Raw genomic sequence first — 14,513 nt, 5'->3', positions numbered from 1 at the left:
CTGAGCCATGCACAGGGGCCAGCTCACATAAGGGTTTGAGTAGGCAGAACGAAGGCTTTTGCGCAGCGCTTAAAGTCCCCAAATGAACCATGGGCATAACACAGTCCTGAATGGAACTGTGAAGCCTTATTTGCAGATCAGCATGCCGCCTTTGGCATGTGCATCCTTAGGATTCAATCTAAAAGGAGCATAGCATTTACCAGCGACTCCGACTAGCCATTCCAGTGGCCAATGCCTGATGTTTCAGGGGATGGCAGCCCCTTTACCCTGTTAATTCAGCTGGCCAGTTTTGGAGGGAAGGGGAAGAATGACTTCTGGCCACATTTCCATCATATTTATTTAATGGAGACTAATGCAAGGATACTGCTTAGTGAGGTTCACACCACAAAAGACAGGTGACTAGCCCGCTTCAAGCTGCTTTAATGTGAAGCAGTCTGTAGTGCTTTCGGCTAAGGAATAATTGTTGAAATTGAGAAATAGACCAGGAGTAGTTACCAAAAATCTCCACACCTCAGGGTTCTTCTAAAGCCCTCGCTTAATATTTTGGTTATTGTAGCCTTACATAAACTTGAATAAACCCCATTTTCCTGTGATGTCCAGCTTAATCAAGACAAACACAAGCACAATCTTAAGAACACAGTTCAGGCCCCACTCTTGCAAAGATCTCCAAGTGAGTGCAGAGGTGAGGAGCTCCTTATAGGATTGGGGCCTAGGATATCCATGCCTCTTAGCTCCATATATTTCCTTTCTTGGCTTTAGGCAGGAAATTCTAATTTAGATGCTACATCTAGACATAGCTCATAAACATGTATAACATTTTAAGAACATGTATAGATTCTGATTGTTTCCAGTGTGCTAAAAGGGAGAAAAGAGACAGTAGAGAATTTAAATTAAAAGTACACTAAGACTGGTAAGTATACATAGGGTTAAAGAGACTGAGCCCCATTGCGCTGTATTTTTATGCCTTCTGTCTTTGACAGCTTTGGAATAAGTGGTTAGCTTAAAAAAAATCGCCATCAGGGCACGTTGCGTGAAGAAGCATGTGGGAAAGGCACAGTGTGGTACTGTATGTCTGCTTAGTAAACACACCAGAATAACAAAGAGCATGTTTGAATGCCAAGCCTGGCTTTTGGTTTCTCAGACTGTCAGCAATTTCATATGCCCAGCAAGTATCCTATGGGAGGAACTGTATCTTGTATAGAAAGTTATGCTTGCATTATCACATTATTAGACAGGGTCTTGTTTTATTTTCACATGTATGATTTCATCCTATAACCCATTTTTACCGAACAGGAATGTGTCTGCTTCTGTAGATTCCAAGTATGCTATTGCATGAATGGTGCTAACTGCGCATGGGTAAAATGTTCCTGTAACCTCTGCCGGGTCCAGTCCTACAGCCTTCACACATGCAACATTCCTATTGTGTTCAAAAGGAAAATGCCCTGAGTTAGGCCCACAGTCTCAGGCCCATTGACTTGTATGAAATTCACAAATGTATTTATTTATTATAGCCTTAATCTTTCAGGAATCTTTAGTTTCCCCATTCTCCCCTCCTTCCCAATCCCTTGCCCACAAATCTTACTGTTCAGTGCAGGATGTGGTAGCTATGAGACAAATCTTATTGGTTATAATTTGAACCAGTGGCAGAGGCTTTCCTTATGTATCTAATGCCTGCCAAATGCCAAAGTGTCCAGGTCTCATGACAGACCAATTAGTCTTGTATCCAGGGAAATTCAGTTCTGTCGTTATCATCTTAAGAATTCTCTGAGAGTATGAGGCTTGGATGGCTTCCCAAATATTCTCTACTTACAGGAATTTAAGTTTCTCTATACATCAGGACATGCACAGCTTAGTGCACTAAGAAGGGACCATAGCAACATCTGTTGATTATTTCCCAATCATCTCTGCAGGTGACTTGCCCCAGCACCTTCAAGTGATGATCAACCTTCTGCGCTGTGAGGACAGAATCAAATTGGTAAGAGGGTCTGCAGTTTCTGCCCTTCTTTCAGCTGGAGGAGTATGAAATAGCTCTGTAAAATAGCACCATGATCACTGGTATTTCTAACAGGGCCGTGCTTCCCTTTTAAAGAAGGGTTTTATTAAAACCCTGCCTGTTTGAGTAATGCAGACAGCCACACATCTGTAGAGGATATGAAATGTCACATCAGAAGGGAAAGGCCTCCTGAATTACCCCAGGTAGGGTCACTGCGACACTGCAGTGTAAGAATCATAAAAGGAAAAGATGGAAGAGTCCTCTTAGTATCTTCCTATACCCCAATCCAGTGCAAGATTGATACTTTTATCAACTTCCCTACTTAACCTACATTTTTAAAAAATCCCAGTTTATTTTCCCCTCAGACTTCATCTTGTAACAAGTTTCAGAATGGGGACTGGTAATCTAGGCAAAGAAACTGCACTCCCACTGTGCCCCTTCCCTCCCCTCCTATAGGCTTTTGGTTAAACTAGCGCTAAATGTGTGCAAGGAGAGGATGGACTGTGTCTTCCTATGTGTTTCTGCAGCAGCTAACGCCATGGAGCCCTATGCTGACTGGGGCCTTTGGGCCCAACTGCAATACAGATAGTGAACTCTAACAGTAATGGCAATAATGGTCATTGACAGCGGGTTTGCAGAGCTGTGTTGCCCTGTTTTAGGCTGTGCGCTTGGAAAGCATGTGGACAGATCGAGTCAGATACATGGTGGTCGTGTATAGCAGTGGGCGGCAAGACACAGAAGAAAACATTTTACTGGGAGTGGACTTTTCTAGCAAAGAAAGGTATGTCTGGGAGACTTCTCATGTGCCACGGTGTTGCTTGAACAGGACACTCTCTCTGCCGTACTGTAAAGTCACCTGATTCCCATAAAGGTGAAGGACCTGATGTTGCAAAGGCCTTCAAGTCTTTGGCTGCATTGCAGCACTGCAAACAGCTCAGGGCAAAGTACTGTATGCACAGTCCTTTTATAGCACTGTGGCATCTGACTGATCTGCAGCCAGATGTCTAATGGCCCCAAAACATGTCTGCAGCTACTTAGAGCTGCAAAACTGGAGGCCACTTTTTCAAATCAGGCCCAAAATGTTGTTAATGTCCTGGAGCTGGACAGTGATAGATCTGCATGAATTTCTAAATAGCATAAAGCTCCTGCAAAGGACAAACAAACCCAAACCGGTGAGAGATCAGGGATTTATGTCAAGCTTTTCCCAAATTTGACTTCTCTGTTCTGTCTGGGATACAAACCCATCTCCTGATAAGAGTGCTTAATACTTCCAAAGCCCCATAAAATATTAAGTAACCCTCAGAATCCTCATGCTCTCCCTATTTTATAGATGAAGAAACAGAGGCAGAGAGGTCATTACTTGCCCAAGGACACAGGCAGAGTGTGTGGTAGAGAGTCAGGATTTCTAGGCTCCTAGTTCTGTATTCAGACCACTAGCCCTCTATCATGTTACACTTGACTATGCCTAAGGAGTAGCCAAAATGTAGGGATTTTTAAAATGTTTTCTCTTGTCCTCTAATAAATCAGAGTGGATTTTTCTGTACTATAAGTGAAGAGAGTAGATGTGTGCTGGGAGGGAGTATATATACTAATATAATATACAGAAAGACAATGTTTTCATTGACAGTAAACCCACTGGCCGTGCCTGGTTATGAAGTTCTTTCTTAGTTGGTTTGGTGCTACACTTCCCACTGTTGTTAAGTGCTGTCAGAGGGGTAGAGGAGCTCCTAACCCAGCACTACAGAATGGAACCTTAGTCTGCATTATAGAAAGTCCAGGAATATTTGCTACGTCTTGTCCAAAACTAAGATGGACTGGTTTTGAAATAATTTCTACTGGTGGTTACTAGTGCAAAATGAGGGGGTAACCTGGGAAATAGCTCTGGCAGATATCCCAGAGCAGCCCTGAATTCTGGGTAGGGCGTTGTCTTCATTTACAAGGATCCCTGCGAGCGTCAGGGAGCTGACAGAGCAGCACATGTAGAAAAGATCATCAAAGAAAGAAGCCTCAGGGTGGCAGGGACATGTACATCGTATGGGAGATGGGAGCCATGCTCAGCAAGCATTGAATTGGGTACCCAAGGGAGGGAAGAGAAAGCGAGGAAGGCTAAAGAAGAACTGACAGAAGACAGTGACAAGAGGGAATTGAATGTGTTGGCATCACCTGGGAAGAAGTACCACAGCTAATGAGTGACCATCATCGGTGGAGGAACTGGTGTGCCCCATGTGTCAACGGCACAGGAGGGACTAAGGACCTTATGTCTTTGTAGATTAGATTAAAGAAAACTTTTCAGTACAAACCAGTGTCAGTCAGTAATGGCAGTTTTACCTAAGCCCCCCTGGATCCAGTGTTGAGGCTGGAATGAGAGTCTGTGGCTGTCACCATTCTGAGTTACTAGCATGGGGCCTTTGTACTGATACACCCGTTTTCTTGGAAGGCTCTGAAGTGCGCACTGCCCACATGTGCATTGAAATTAGCCGGTTGGCTGCTTTGGTCTGTTGTATCAATGGTTATGATTTAAAAAAAAAATCATTCTGAATTCTTTACAAACTGGTTGCTGCATGCATGCTCATTTCCTTTAAAAGTTTAATATCTTGGCAGCTTAATTATTTACCAGTTAAAAATGTCTGGTCCACATCATGGTCTAGTTTTCTGGACAGATTTCTTCTTTCATACTGAAGTACTTTTTTGGATTAGGTAAACTCATAAGACCCCCTTAAACCCTTCTTCCAGTCAAAGTGATTCAATGAAAACCCCACAAACTGCCCATTAAGGATCCTGCGTGCCTGATTTGTACCTAGCACTGGTGGGCGGAGGTCTGTGCGTCCAGACAACTGGACACACGGGTGCCAGATGGGCTGGAATGCCTGCTGTGTATGTGCCACTCATTTAGGGAATTGTCCCTCTTTGGGGCTTTTAGTGGGGAAGATGAAGTAAAGGTCAGCAGTGGCCTATGATAGGATACATGACTCCTTGCGGGAGAGGGAAAGAGATGGAATTTGTAACCGTTGCTTCTAAAAAGTTGCTACTCCATTCCTGAAAAACAGCACACTGCTGTCACAGCAGCCCTGAAGATTTTCATGCATGGCTGTACAGTGTGTGTTTAGACACTGTATGTATAAGCATAGAGGTTGCAGTGAGAGTTGCTAGAGAGGAAGGTGAGGTTTTTAAATAAAGATACATCGTATTCAGAATCTACTGGGAATTAACAGTAGAAAGTAACCTTATTGTGTCCTGCATTTGAATTCCTTATAATAATAGCATTGAATGCTGTCACTTCTTTCCTTTTCCATGGTAGTAAAAGCTGCACTATCGGGATGGTCCTGCGCCTGTGGAGTGATACCAAGATACATCTTGATGGAGATGGGTACGAAACAAAAACATTTTAATGTCTAGAAGGACGAATTTGAGTGTCAGAGAGAGCAAGATCATAATAGCTCAGGTTAGAGCTCAGAGGATATTAGAGTTGATTTATTTTGCCCAGTTAGCGGGCTGTTTTAAGAGTGTCCTCATTTTTAAAGTTAAAGAAAATTCAAATTTAGGTTCTTTCACTTCAGTCCATTTAATTGATCATTTATTTTTGCTTCTTGCTACCTTTGTGCTATGTGATAGAATGTGTTAGATCTTATTAGTGATTTCTGTAAGTAAACAAATATGCAATATTTTAATTACCAGTAATTGCAGATAAACTTTTCCCTTCACATTCTTGTTTGCAAGGACATTAAGAGCTGTGTTAGATAATCAGGTTGCATAAATTCCCATTTCTGATTTTGGTGAACTGTCAAATGCCAGCCCACACGTACTGCAATGGCTATGACTTGTTTTGCCTTGCAGCATGGGCATTACTGTCTTAGCAGGAAAACAGTGGTGGTTTGCTCAATGGAGGATCTAATGCAAAAAGGGGCACTGTATGACTTTTTCTTCTCTTTCTGTTAGTGGATTTAGTGTGAGCACTGCAGGGAAGATGCATATCTTCAAACCAGTTTCTGTGCAAGCTATGTGGTATGTATATTGGTGGTTTAGTTTTACTAAAAAAAAAAAAGATCATTTATATTAGTTTTTTTTTTTAAACAAACAAACCTGCATTTAGCCTTTTACATAGCTGTTATTTAGTACCTTAAGAAAAAAATTCCATGTCTAGAAAGCTGGTTGTCTCTGCAGGTAAGTATGCTGAAAGGAATAAGGAGTGTGCTGTGCCATTTTCCTGATGTAAATTACATTCTTCTGTTCAGAGCAACTATACACTCTCAAGTATATGCACTGAGGGAAATGACATGAATAAGGTTATTCAATATGAGACCCGAGTTGAACATGAAATTGACCAGGCTGCAAACCCCATGCTGGCTCTCTCTGTATTTTTGTAACTAGCTGAAGAGGGCATCTCCGGATCTCTTGCCAATCTCGTGGAATTTCCAGTGCTCTTTGTTGCTGCAGTGTTGCCCTGGAGTTCCTGCTGTCTGATAACTTTCCATGAAGCTCAGGGTTTCACTTTGCAGCTTTGATTATGTTGGCTGAGCTCTTATAATCACACTCACCCACATACACACATCCCAAAACAGCAAAATGGGGATATCTGAATATCATGAAATCCCTGACTGCTCTGACCACAGATTGCCTTTAACCGTGGTGATTTTTAAGGGACTTGTTCCGATATATAACAAATTCCATAGATTTTAGCACATACGTTATGCTGACAGCGCTGGAGTTTATGAAATCTGAGCTCTTGTAACATTTAATAGGGAAACAATGTGGATATGGAAGAAGATGTAATTTTAGGGATTATTTGGTACACAAACAAACAACCCCCTTGTTACTGCCATTTTAAAACTCTGCCCCTCCGGTTAGCAGCTTCTGATGTGGTCAGTGTGTTCAGTGTAATAACATCTACAGAACTGAAGGATTTTTTTTTAAAGTTAAATGCTATAATTTGCACAAACAAATTACCCAATCTGGGCTCTGTTCTTGGTGTGTGCCAGAGGCTAGGAATGCTGTAAAATGTGCCTTTCGACTCCTTGGTAGAGTAGTTTGAAGTGTCCACATTCTTACGGTTTTTGTCTGAGTTTTTAAGTTAGCTAATGATTAAGTCCCAGCGGGACACAAGTGGTGCATAGGCCTTGTGCTGGTCTCTTGCATGGAGTGAATTTCGTCCTGTGTTGAGTGGTAACCAGATCTTGAGATGGCATCCAAACCATACTGTTTAGTTTTTGTGACACCTCTATCTGAAATTGGAAAAAGCAAACCTTCTGCTGCCAAAACAAACAAACAAACAAACAAACAAACAAACCATAACAAACTAAGTTGAAAATAAGTCTCAGCTGAAAATCTCTAGGGCCCTGGACTGCTGTGTGCTCTTACTCCCTATGATGCTCAGATTCTCCCCTTCTTTGCTTTTGAACATGTAGGTCTGCCCTGCAGATCCTCCACAAAGCTTGTGAGGTCGCACGGAGGTACAATTACTTCCCAGGTGGAATGGCTCTGGTCTGGGCCACGTACTATGAAAGCTGCATCAGTTCGGACCAGAGTTGCATCAATGAGTGGAACACGATGCAGGACCTGGAGTCGACACGCCCCGATTCCCCAGCGTTGTTTGTTGACAAGTCAGTTCTGAGTTTTATTTTGAATGTCTTTGTTCACTTCAGAAATCCCACGTTTTCCCTTTCATTTCTCCAATAGTTTGATCTCCTTTCAGTTCTTACATAATTTTGTAAAGTTTTCCTCTGTCATCAGTGTCAGTTTAATTAACTTGAATCCTTCCCATCCCTTCTCCATGTAAGGGTATCATTATACTGAGAGAGCATCGCTGAGGCCTTCTGCCCCAGTGAAATGCCTGTCAAGATAGTTCCCTTAATTTTCCTTTGCAGGCCAACTGAGGGGGAAAGAACAGAGCGGTTCATTAAAGCCAAACTCCGAAGTATCATGATGAGCAAAGACCTGGAAAATGTGACCTCCAAGGAAGTAAGCAAAACCTACCATTTGCTGGCCTGTGACCACTCGGTTCCTGTCATTGTCCAGAGTATGGGAGGTAGCACTGGGTAAGGGTCAGAGAAGACTGGGAGTCAGGACCCTTAGGATATATATTTCCATCTGAACTTACAAGATTTACTCCATGTCCTTGGATAAGTCTTCTGTTCTCTGCCCCTCAGTTTTCTCATCTGTAAAATAGGATAACATCAACCTCACAGTGGGCTTTTAGAGTCCTTACAACAAGTGATTGAAGTACTCCAATGGGAGCTCCTATAGGGGTCCAAGGTATAAGGATACCTGGAAACTGACCCACAATGTACCCAGAGTGTGGACTTGCCTGGAGCTTTGTGCCGTGGTAAAAGCCCTACAAATTGGTTGCCAGCATTTCTTCTTCGGCTGCCCCGAAAATGCTCAGATTCTTCTGTTTTAGTAGAGTTACTCCCATGCAGTGTTGTAATGCAGAAAGCTGGGGTAGGTTTGGCTTTTAAAGGGAGGGGATAAAGAAGAAAATCTATATACCTTACAAATGTTTCCTACCTGCCACCTTACAAGTGAGAGACTTTAAAAGATCTAATTCCCTTTTCACAATGATGCTGCTGGTTTTTACTTCTTGTTTCTAGTGGGTTTTGCTTTGGTTTCTCCGGTGCTAGCACAGTGCTGGGTGTTCAGCACTTCAAGGGAATGCTTCAGGATGAAAAATACCATAACAGTTTTTGTGTTCATATTGGGTTTTGCATGAAGCCTTATTTACAAAGCCTGAATTTGGGGCCTCACATGATCTTTTACTGAAGTTATTTGTCTCTGAAAGCATTTATGTACTTCTCTGCGGACTGTAGTCTCTCTCGCTCTCTAATGGATGGATGTATAATTTATTGGCACTCTCCTTTCATTCTGCACAGCCCACCATCTAGGTGGTATGCTGTCATTTCCTAAGTGGCATACTTTGTCATTTTCTGCCCCACAGATACGAAATGAGCTGGAGAAGCAGATGAATTGCAACTTGAAAGAATTCAAGGAATTTATAGACAATGAAATGCTGCTTATCCTGGGGCAGATGGACAAACCATCTCTGATTTTTGATCATCTGTATCTGGTAAGCCACAGAGTCAGAAGCTATGCTGAGCATGAGAAGGGGGCATCAGTCAAACACGAGCAGCCACTGGGCTTGAGGCAAGCTGCACTGGGTGTAAAGCCTGCAATGGGGAGAAAAACCAGCAGGTGATATAGCCTGATGTTGAACCGTTTATACAAGGAGACTGTAGGCCTCCTTTCCTTCCTCTCCCCATGTCGCTTCCACAGTCCCACAGCCCAGCAGCCCTTTCTCCTAGCTGGGCCTTCATTCTGAACACACAGAGCTGTGCTGATGGGCTGGCAAGAGGGGCCGGGGGCCTTCCTGATCCTTTCTCTCCCCGTGAGTGAATGTGCTCCATCAGTGGTCCTCTCCTGGCCAGCTCAGCTCAGGAGCAGAACACATGGTAGGCATGGCGTGGTGGAGGGTTCTGTACGTGGTGGCATGCTGCGGGGGGACGTTTGTTTCACCTGGCCTTTGAAGAGAAGTAAAGGAGCTGAGGAGCAGACTAACGTACAGGGGTGGTAGTGTTTGATTAGGACCTGCTTCTAGGCAGGAGGGTGACTTGGGTGAATGGCATTTTGCTTTTGTAATTGTAGATAATTGGCAGGGGCTAGAGTCTTAGTATGGGAGCTTTTATTCTAATGGAAAGAAAATAAATAAGAGGTTGCCAGGGGTTGATACAGTATGCGGGAAAACAGCCTTCCCCCACGTCCTGAGAACTGCTCTGAGGAAGTGCTTCGTCTTTCCCTTTTCCCCATTCATTCCTGCTGCTGTGACTTTCCCCGTGGGCACAATAACCGGTTGCCCTGCTTTGGAAGCTAAGTCGATTTAATAAAATGGTGTCCTGGCCCTGATGTTAGTGCTCCTGTTTGTTGGGTGCATTGTGCACAGGAAAGGCTGCCCTTTATCCATTTATTTAATATGTCTACAAATAGGAGTCGTTATTCTTTAAGATGGGGTAAAGACCTAGATCAGGACACTGTCCAAGTGTACCAGTTATGTGCCCTCTATTTTTGCCTTGCTAAATCAAAGGTAATGATAATACACTAAGAGAGTCAAAGTGCCTACCATGTGGCTGGCTTTATATAAATAATCAGTTTGAAAGGTGATTCGCTCTTTCAGCCTGTGAACAGGCTCAGAGCGGGGATGAGTCTCTTGTAATCTCTTGCCACTAGATGGTACTCCAAGCAAAACTAGAAGTTGCCATCCAGAACAAAGATTTAATTGAGATGGGAGCAGTTCTGCACTTTGCTGCAATGTCATCTTTTCCATGATAGACTCTGAGGAAATAGGTCTCTGAGACTGAATCATATTTTAAAATCCTCTTAGTTCTCCTTGCAATGTGTTGTGCATGTACCTCTACAGTAACCTCTCCCATGGCTTCTAGGGGCCATCTCGGGCACTCAAATAGCTGGAGACTCGGTGGTACTAGCATAACAACCTAAGTTCCCTCTAAGCCACGTGGCTGTGCAGCTGCATATTAAGCCCCACGCAGGGAGTCAGGGCTGCAGCGGGGAGAGACGCCTCTCCCCACCAGCCAAATCACGGACCTGCGGCGGCGGGGAGAGGTGCCCCTTCCCGCTGGCCCCAGCTGCTGCGGTGAGAGAGGGCTGGGGGGGGTCCTGTCTCCCCACCGCAGCCCCGGGGCAGCCTGCACCCCACCCCAGAGCCCACACCCCCAGCCAGAGCCCTCATCCCCCCACACTCCAACCGTCTGCTCCAGGCCTGAGCCCCCTCCCACACTCGGAACCCCTCAGCCCCACCCCCCACCATATGAATTTTGTTGTGTCACACATCGCCTCCATATTGGTGCACATAACAAAATTCATTTTGCACATGGACTTAAAAAATTAAAGGGAACACTGATAATGACCACTTTATTTTGCAGAATGTCTGAATGGTTTTCCTATGCAATTTATATTTGTTATTGAAAACAGGGAATGTTCATTTCTGGTGGGTTTTGTGATGTGCTAGGAACTACCCTGAGACTGTCTAACTCACTTCATGCAAGCAAGCGAGCAGATCCAGTGCTGCTCACCACCAGCTCAGATTGGATCTGAACAGGCAATCTAGAGATGCATCCTCAGTGTCCCATAGCCCATCGTCTTTTCCTTTCGGACCCCTTCCAAGGATCATTTTTTGTGAGCTTTTCTGATTGAAATCCTGCTGAATATTACTTTGTAATCTGGGAACTTTCCCACTGTGCTCCTAACACACTGCACATATGTTGTCCAAATGTGCCATCTCTTTGTGGTTTTCTTTAAGTAATAGGGCTAACGCTCCCTCAGTTCAGAGGAGGGATGGTTTTGTGGCTAAGGCACAGCTTTGGGACTCAGGAGATCTGGGTTCTTTCCCTGGATCTGTGAAAGCTCCACTCTGTGATCTTGGGCAAGTTACTTAATCTCCTTGTGCTTCAGTTTTAGGGATCTATAGAATATTCTCTGTCTCTCGCCCTTTGTCTGTCTTGCCTGTTTAGGCCTGTTCAGCCAATAGTATGATGCAGTTGCAAAAAAGGCTAATATCGTTCTGGGGTATATTCACAGGAATGTCGTATGTAAGACCTGGGAGGTCATTGTCCCACTCTGCTTGGCACTGGTGAGGACTCAGCTGGAGCAGTGTCCAATTCTGGGTGCTGCACTTTAGGAAAGATGTGGACAAACTGGAGAGAGTCCAGAGAAGAGCAACAAAAATGATCAAAGGTTTAGAAACCCTGACCTGCGAGGAAAGGTTAAACAAACTGGGCCTGGTTAGTCTTGAGAAAAAACAACTGGCGGGGATGAGGGCTTGAAAACAGTCTTCAAATATGTGAAGGGCTGTTATAAAGATGAGTGTGATCAGTTGTTCTCCAGGCTAGTAGCAATGGACTTAATCTGCAGCAAAGGAGATTTAGGTTAGATATTAGGGAAAAAAATTCTGCCTATAATGGTAGTTAAGCTCTGGAACTGGCTTCCAAGGGAAGTTGTAGAATCTCCACCACTGGAGGTTGCTAAGATCAGGTTGGACAGTGCCGCCTGAAATTACCTGAGGTGCAAAGTGCACCGGTCACAGCTGACAGATTCTTTCCCTTAGTGGTTACGTAAATTATTTAACAGGTGGGATTGATGAATCACAGGAATATGAACATAAAAGTTTTATTTATCATCCAGATTAACCTAAGCATTAATGCTACTGGACAAGAAACAGATACATATAATAAGAAAGTCCGTAGTGCTGTCAGACTCTCAAACTCTTGGGACCCATGGAAAATACCGCTAGAAGAAGGTAGTCCATGAAGTACACTGTAAGTGAGAGGTGACGGTCCAGTCCAGCCTCTCATCCCAAAGTGCCCACCAAGGGTCGGGCACACACCTTGTTTATACTCATCTCCTCTCTTACACCCGCCTAGGTCCAAGACCAGATCTGAAGCTATTCCAGCCCCTTCTCATATGTCGTCTTCTGGGAAATGTTGTTTGGCTATTAGCCAGGATGGGCAGGGATGGTGTCCCTAGCCTCTGTTTGCCAGAAGCTGGGAATGAGCGACAGGGGATGGATCATTTGATGATTACATGTTCTGTTCATTCCCTCTGGACCAGGCCACTGTCGGAAGACAGGATACTGGGCTAGATGGACCCTTGGTCTGACCCAGTAGGGCCATTCTTATGTTCTTATGATATCCCAGCTATCCATAATTAACCTTCCAAGGCTGGCCTACGCTATTTGCATCAGCCCCATTCCCAGTACTTTCAGTAACTCAGTGTGGTTAGTTCCCTGGACACAAGTACCCCCCAAATCTTCCCAAAGCTACAATTTTAACTTGTTTTTGCTTCTTTGCAGTTACCTTTGTTTGTCCGAACGTGCATATTGCTCATTATACTCTATGTTCCTCCATGTGCCTTTCAGCAATGTTGATTTTTACTCTTTCCTGTTAAAAGCACGTACTAATATATATTAGCCTAAAAGCTTCCTATGTCATAAATCAGGTCAAGAGCCATAGGTTAACAACAAACATCTGTCAGGGATGCTCTAAGTTTAATTGGTCCTGCCTCAGTGCAGGGGGCTGGACTGGATGACTTCTTGCGGTCCCTTCCAGGCCTCATTTCTATGATTCTGTGATTGTAAGCTGTTCAGGGCAGGGACTTTTTCTGTGTGTATGTACAGTGGTGCTTCCATTTTGTTTGGGGCCTATATGTGCTCTGTGATATAAATAATAAACCTCAGCCTGAGCTTCCTAGGGTTTCTACCAGCAGATTGACCCCTCTATCTCTCCCCCTACCTCCCTCCTGCCTCAGAGAGACTCTCAACCTTTTATACGCTTGGGTTATAGCAGTGGTTCCCAAACTGGGGTTCGTGAATCCCTGGGGGGTTGTGAAATGTTACAGGGGGTTCTTGGGGAAAAATTCCCTAATGGTGGACAGAGCTGTCCCTACGGACCCCAGGCAGCCCAGAGCCCCTGAACTTCTAAGAGCTAAGCAGATCAAAGCAAGCATATCTATCACACTCAGGAGATTTAAACTTCAAGACTCCTTATAAGAAATGGAAAGGGAGGTGGATATTTTTTGCTATTTTTTGCTATTTTTAAAATTAAATAGGCAGCTAGTATTGTTTTAAAAATTATTATGAAGAACAAGTTTAAGCTTTGTTGTAACGTGCATTGTTTGCCTGGACTGCTCAATACCTGAATGCTTGTGTAGGAGGAACTCTTTGAGCTTCTTAAATACCTTCATGCTGTTTCACATCTGATACTCCTTGATGAAACATAGGAGCCTTGTTGTATAACAGGCTTATTCAAAGTGATACAAGCTACAAAAGTGAGATCTTGGAAGAGTGTTGCCGTTTTCATAATGTAATAAAATACTGTAATGATAAATAATAATTAATAATAAATAGTGTAATAAGCATGTCATAAAAACAAATTTCATATTTCCAAGATCACTGCTTTTACAGTTTATACTCAGGTAAAGGAGAAAATCCCTGGAAATATTCATTTTTAGGAGGGGGTTCGCGAGACTAGACATTTTAGTGAAAAGGGTTCACAGGTTGTTAAAGTTTGGGAACCACTGGGTTATAGCTATTAGGACCAGTCTGGCCTAGTTGCTAGGCTGAGTCAGCAGAATACCTCTGCATTGTTATGCAGGGCCCTAGAACCTCATGCCCTATTGTACTCTTTTCAGAAACCATTGCCTATGTTTTAGTTTAGTGCTCCTGAGAAAATATTGTCCAGATAGCAAAGAGCACAGTGACTGTACAGTGCCCAGCAGAACAAAGGCTTACTCTGTGTGTGTGTGTGACTTGTATCCTAGGGGTCTGAGTGGAATGCCTCCAACCTGGAAGAGCTTCAAGGCTCGGGGTGAGTACTGGCCCTTTCCACAACTTAATGTCGGCTATTACACGTTAGACTCTTAAAATCTTCAAATCACTTGTTTTCAATTGCATGTTTGGGTGTCTTGTGAAATGAAATATAATACTTTCAGGCCATACTTCAGTGGATAGGGCACAGGACCAGAA

At 43.7% G+C, this 14,513-nt stretch overlaps 1 protein-coding gene across 2 annotated transcripts in view; it reads left to right on the top strand.

Annotated features, from left to right (window-relative positions):
- The window catches only part of SSH1 (slingshot protein phosphatase 1), a 62,589-nt gene that overhangs the window by 35,483 nt on the left and 12,593 nt on the right, over positions 1–14,513 (top strand). For both annotated transcript variants that reach the window (XM_054006621.1, XM_054006623.1), the window contains exons 4-11: positions 1,911–1,975; positions 2,653–2,774; positions 5,292–5,360; positions 5,930–5,995; positions 7,396–7,590; positions 7,855–7,948; positions 8,922–9,050; positions 14,309–14,355. In XM_054006621.1, coding sequence (XP_053862596.1) covers positions 1,911–1,975; positions 2,653–2,774; positions 5,292–5,360; positions 5,930–5,995; positions 7,396–7,590; positions 7,855–7,948; positions 8,922–9,050; positions 14,309–14,355 — 787 coding nt within the window. The remainder of the gene's footprint in view (positions 1–1,910; positions 1,976–2,652; positions 2,775–5,291; positions 5,361–5,929; positions 5,996–7,395; positions 7,591–7,854; positions 7,949–8,921; positions 9,051–14,308; positions 14,356–14,513) is intronic.

Source organism: Malaclemys terrapin, chromosome 16 (assembly GCF_027887155.1).
Source record: "Malaclemys terrapin pileata isolate rMalTer1 chromosome 16, rMalTer1.hap1, whole genome shotgun sequence".
In the NCBI taxonomy this organism is placed as follows: Eukaryota; Metazoa; Chordata; order Testudines; family Emydidae; genus Malaclemys; species Malaclemys terrapin.
The sequence above is the reverse complement of the archived record's forward strand: the minus strand, read 5'-3'. Positions and strand labels throughout refer to the sequence as shown.